Source organism: Barbus barbus, assembly GCF_936440315.1.
Source record: "Barbus barbus genome assembly, chromosome: 46".
NCBI lineage: Eukaryota > Metazoa > Chordata > Actinopteri > Cypriniformes > Cyprinidae > Barbus > Barbus barbus.
This window is the reverse complement of record NC_136724.1, coordinates 24,562,377-24,567,814: the sequence shown is the minus strand read 5'-3', so window position 1 is coordinate 24,567,814 and position 5,438 is coordinate 24,562,377. Positions and strand designations below refer to the sequence as shown.

General features: G+C 34.3%; 1 protein-coding gene across 1 annotated transcript; it reads left to right on the top strand.

The window, feature by feature from the left end:
- The first annotated feature begins 2,488 nt into the window (after window positions 1–2,488).
- On the top strand, window positions 2,489–4,883 carry lrrc30a (leucine rich repeat containing 30a). Its single transcript, XM_079409055.1, has 2 exons — window positions 2,489–3,474; window positions 4,373–4,883. The coding sequence occupies exon 1, from the start codon at window positions 2,524–2,526 to the stop codon at window positions 3,400–3,402; it is 879 nt and encodes a 292-aa protein (XP_079265181.1). The 5' UTR covers window positions 2,489–2,523; the 3' UTR covers window positions 3,403–3,474; window positions 4,373–4,883.
- Window positions 4,884–5,438: the final 555 nt, after the last annotated feature.

Here is a 5,438-nt window from a genome sequence, read left to right as displayed (position 1 = left end):
TGTGCACAGGAAGGCTTTTGCTCAGGCGTTTGTCTGCATGAACACACAGCGTCTCTGATGCTTCTGAGCCACATTTACCAGCCGTGTTGATCTGTGTTGATCTGCATCAGCCTCAGCACAGTAACTCATCAGCATGATCTCGTCTGAGTCTGAAGATACATCGTTTATTAACTCCAGACTCGGCTGTTAGCAGCTTTACATGTTCTGTCCGTCACTGTTCAGCTTTGTGCTTCTCACATGTCATTATGTAATTTGTTAAATAAATGAACCCTGTGAGGATAAAGCTCTGAAAGCCAGTCGTCAACATGGTTTGGGTTCTTGAGAGATTTCTGCTTGAAATAAAGCAGTTAAACACACTTTAACTACCGAACAGCTTTTAGTATCATTGATATACTAGTTTTTGTCATTATTTTGAATAAGATTTTTTTAAATACTTTTTCACTTTAGTTAAAATTTTACTAATTTTGTTGTGTTTTTGTCATTTTAATTCGTTTTTGTTGTCTATATAGTTTTATTAATATTCTGAAAGTTTTTATTAGTATTTTCCGTTTTAATGTTAGTTAAAGTTTTAGTATTTTGTTTGTGTTTTGTCATTTTAATTTTTTATAAATATTTATTTGTAGTTCTATTTATGTTCTGAATATTTTTATTTTTATATTTCCCATTTTTATTTTTATTTGAGTGATTTTGTTGTTTTTGTAATGTTTTCATGAATATTTCTATATAGTTTATATTAATGTTTTGAATTAGGCTTTAACTTTGGATTTTCCATTTTAATTTTAATTCATGTTTTAGTAATTTTTTAAAAATAATTTTTATTAGTTGTTTGTTTTTTAAATATGTCTACATGTATATAATTTTTATTAATTTGTATTTAGTTTTATTTTGACTAAATTAATATAAATTTTGCCTTGGCAACTAGCTGAAATAAAATAAGTTTACTTTTTATATTTTATTTTATTTCACAATTCATATATTTTCTGGTTTGAGTTTGAGTTTTAGTAAACTATAATGCCCTGCTACTGAAGCGGATGCATTGCTCTAAAGCACTGATTTCCATCTGTGTGCATTTCTATTCAGGCTGGATCGTTGCAGATTTCTGATTATTTGGCGACGGGCTGCGAGATGCCAAGAGACACGGCCAAGAAGCTCCGACAGATGTCCCACAAATACCACTTAATATTGAACCATGACACCATTCATAAGCCTTTAATCCACATCTGTGACCATTTAATACGGTGAGAAATGATGAGTAAAGTTACCGGCTTTAACTGAACTTTAGCTGTAAAGAGCATATATGAAGGTTTCACTGCTGGTTTGACAGACTCTTTGAGTGTTTGTTTACAGACATGAAATGAAACTCAGGATAGAAACTAATTCCATTCATAAACTGCTCGAGCAGGTCAGCGTCCGTTTGATCTATAATTAACTGTTGTTTATGTCAAAGCATCTCCATCTGTTCTGATAAAGATGTATTATAGGAAAGTAGGCATCATTGAGATTCTATTATACTGTTTATTAATATTTTCTGTTTTCACTTTAGTTTTAAAGTTTTAGTTTTTTAAATGTGTGTATTTAGTTTTAATTTTTATTTTAGTTTTAGTTTTTAAACAAACTTAACAAAAATTAGAAATTAGTTTTTGTTTTTCTAAATGTCTGTTTGGTATTTATTATTTATATATTTTAGTTGTAGTTTTTAAACAAATGTAAAAGTTAGAAATTAGATGTTGTTTTTAAAATGTATTTAGGTTTTATTTTTATTTTAGTTTTCAAACCAACTTAACAAAAATTTAAAATTAATTTTTGTTTTTTTTTAAACTTAAATAAAACATAAACAATAAATAGACATTTAATTTTTAAACTAACTTAACAGAAATTAGTTTTGTTTTTTTATTTTTATTTCGTTATTATTTTTATTTTACTTTTGGTTTTTAAACACAAACTAACAATTTGATTTATTTTTATTTTTTATTTTATTATCTGTTTAGGTTTTATTATTTTTATTTTAGTTTTAGTTTTCTAACTTAACACAAATGAGAAATGTTACTTTGGCAACTATTTGAAATATTTTCTTATATTTTATTCTAGTTAACATTTATTTTATTTTAAGTAATGTATTTAAGCATTTAGTTGAAGCATGTTAATATCCAGTAGTTTAAGTAGTTTTAGTTAACGACAACAACCCTATAAACTGGCTAACTTTATGATAAACGGTTGTCCATGCATGCCTTTATTTTGGGTCAGGAGTGTCATGAGAGGGCAAAGCCATCGTATTTCACTCCCAGGAATGTCCGTCCTCGTCTCTGGACACAATCAAGGTTAGTAATCAGCCACCGCTCGCACTCAAGTGACAGGAACAACTGGTGAAACTCAGGAAGAGCTGCCAAGCCAGTGTTGTTTGACACACTGATATGTTTCCGACCGTGTGTTTAAGATGTGTTTGTGACGCCACACGGCTCTGGGAATGTCCTTCATGTCTCTAGGCTTTAGTTAAAGAGCGTCTAGCTAAGAAGGAGAGCAAAAATGGGTGGAAAGAAATCCAAAAGTGCTGGAGACGAAGACACAACGCAATCAGGAAGAAAGAGCGCCGGTCCAGACGAAAACCTTCCGAGGGTCGAACGCATTCGCAAATATACAACAACACACTTCGGATACAAAGTGCTCAGCCTGGCTCGACGCGGCCTGACAGATCCTCCGGAGGAATTATGGGAGATAACAGAGCTACAGAAGCTCAATCTGTCACTCAATGCATTACGATCTGTTCCGGCGTCTTTGGGTTCGCTGCAGAACCTGGTGGTGCTCAATCTTTGGGGAAACCAGCTCACTAGCTTGCCTCCTGAAATCGGACGGCTGAGAAACCTAAAGGTGCTTTTTGCATATCGCAACCGCTTGAGCGAGGTTCCCGAAGAACTAGGTTTATGCACCAAACTGGAAGTGTTGAGTCTGGCCAGTAACCAGTTAACTAGTCTCCCTGCGTCGCTTTCATCCCTCGCCGGATTAAAGAAGCTCAACCTGAGCCACAATCTGATCACTCACATCCCCGGCTGCGTTTACACCATGAAGAGCCTGGTGTTCCTGCAGCTGGCCTGTAATAGACTGGAAAACATCGCTGATCAGATCCAAGTGCTGGCCGACTTGAAGATCCTCATCGTTGAGGGAAACTGCATCCACTCGCTTCCCAAGATGCTTTGCCGTCTGACCAAGCTGGAGCTCCTCAACGTGGATTTCAATGACATCCAGAACATACCGGCGGAGATGCATCGTCTGAGACGCCTGGAGAAACTCGCCTGCCATCCGCTGGATAAAGGTCTGCACATCAGACACAATCCTCTGCTGAAACCCATCAAAGAGGTTCTGGATGGAGGTCTGCAGGCGCTCTACAACTATCTGAAGGCCACGTGAAGCGCTTAAAAATCAGCCGAAGGCTTGTTTACCGTCTCTGAGAGATGCAGCTTTGATACTGAACTTCTCAAGGTCTCTCTGAGGATATAAAACTGCATTATTTTTATTCCGACTGCTATCAGAGTTCATGCGCCTGCAGGTTTTATATTCACAAAGGCTTCAGCATAAATTCACAATATACTAAAAACCATTCAAATGTGAAAATATTTCGTGAATTTTTTTTTATATACATTTTAATTATTTAGCAGACTCTTTTATCCATAGTGACCCAGATGTTTATTTCTCAGTGGTTGTTTTATATATTTAATGTAGCTTTTTATGTTTTTATTTAAATAACCTTTTATATATATATGTATATATATATATATATATATATATATATATATATAATTTGTTTTTGTTTTTTTCCATGCAAAAAATATTTAGGCCTAAATGTAGGATTTCTGTATTTGAATTGCCTATAAATTTCCATTCATTTGGATGACTATTATTTGAAACATAATGTCATGCATATTTGTCAGTCATATTTGTTCTAACTTTTAATATCTTTGGTTTAAATTTAACTTTGTTTATTTAACCAATATCAACTTTATTTTATTATACAATATAAATAGTTTAATTTGAATTGGCTGTAGAATCAGTTTGATTTAACTTAAGAAATCAAGGCAGCAACTGCTTTTTCAGTGATTTGTGAAATTTACTATTAATTTCTGAGTGCAGATTGTTTCAAAGCGTAGATGATATTGTGAGCACAGCCTCAGTTCAGTACGAACTCTGTTTACAACACAATAAATGCTGACAAGTAATAAACACTGGTTTTATTGAAGAATTCATTAAAGTGATTAACAACAGCGTAAGCTTTAGATTCGGTCTGGTTTATGTGCATTGTGAGTGTGTTCATGTGAACACAAGCCTGTTATTGTCTTGTTAAGGATCGTGTGTGTGTGTGTGTGTGTGTGTGTGTGTGTAGAGTCAAGTGGAAGAGTTTTGTGATTAATCCAGATCTTCAGACGAGAGCGTGTTGAGAGGGTCGTAAGTCACAGCAGCGTCTCGGAGCCGGTGAAGGTCTTCTGTTGGGTGTGTGAGTATTGAGACGAGTTCAAGGCTCACAGGAGTGTGTGGAAATAAACACTCGATTCCTCTGGCTTTGACACGCTGATCTCTAACAAACAGCACAGTACAAACTCTCCTCCATTACTGACCTCAGCATTGACCGCTGCTGGTTTGTTTATCTGGAAACCAACCGCTTGCATTTGTGTTTTTAACAACCCAACTCAAGCTTTATTCACAGAGCACATTAAACACGACACGAGCTGAACCCAGCTACAAATTCAGTCAAAATAACTCCACAATCACAGAATAATACACACTTCTGTAAGCGCCAATATAGAGATGATAGAAAAACAGACCAATCTCATGCCTATTTCTGATGTTTCAAAAGCTAAAGAATAAAAATACGCTTTCAAAGGTTTAAAAATGTCAAAAAAAGTAAAAAAAAATACTTAAATTTCACAATTACAAAAACATTACAAGTAAGAAATTGCATGAAATGTGAATTTTTTAAGAAAAACTATATATTCTTGCAAAACATGCACCAATTATTTCTTTATTTTATTTTATTTATCTTGCATAAAACAGAAGCTTGTTTCCAAAGTTTAGGGCCTGCTGTAGAAAATGTGCTCAAACATGCTTTATAGCCTCAGTGTAGAGCTGCTGCTGTAGCGCCTCCTGTCTCTGGAAGCCCAGCAGTGCAGCGTGTGATTATTACTGGAACAAATCAAGAAAAATCATCATTCAGTAGAAACAACAAAGAAAAATTACATTGCATGTGTAATATATAAGATGATGTCAGTCTCTTTTTTGCTGTGTGTTGCATGGCATTAACCATTAACCCTGTAAAGCCTGACATATTTTTCTTTTTTTTTTAATTGAACCACACATTTTTATCAAGTATCAAATGTGATGCATCAGGCTTTTATGGCTCATATAGTTTGATATAGTGAGAATATAGAGGAAAAAAACGATAAAATTTGTTA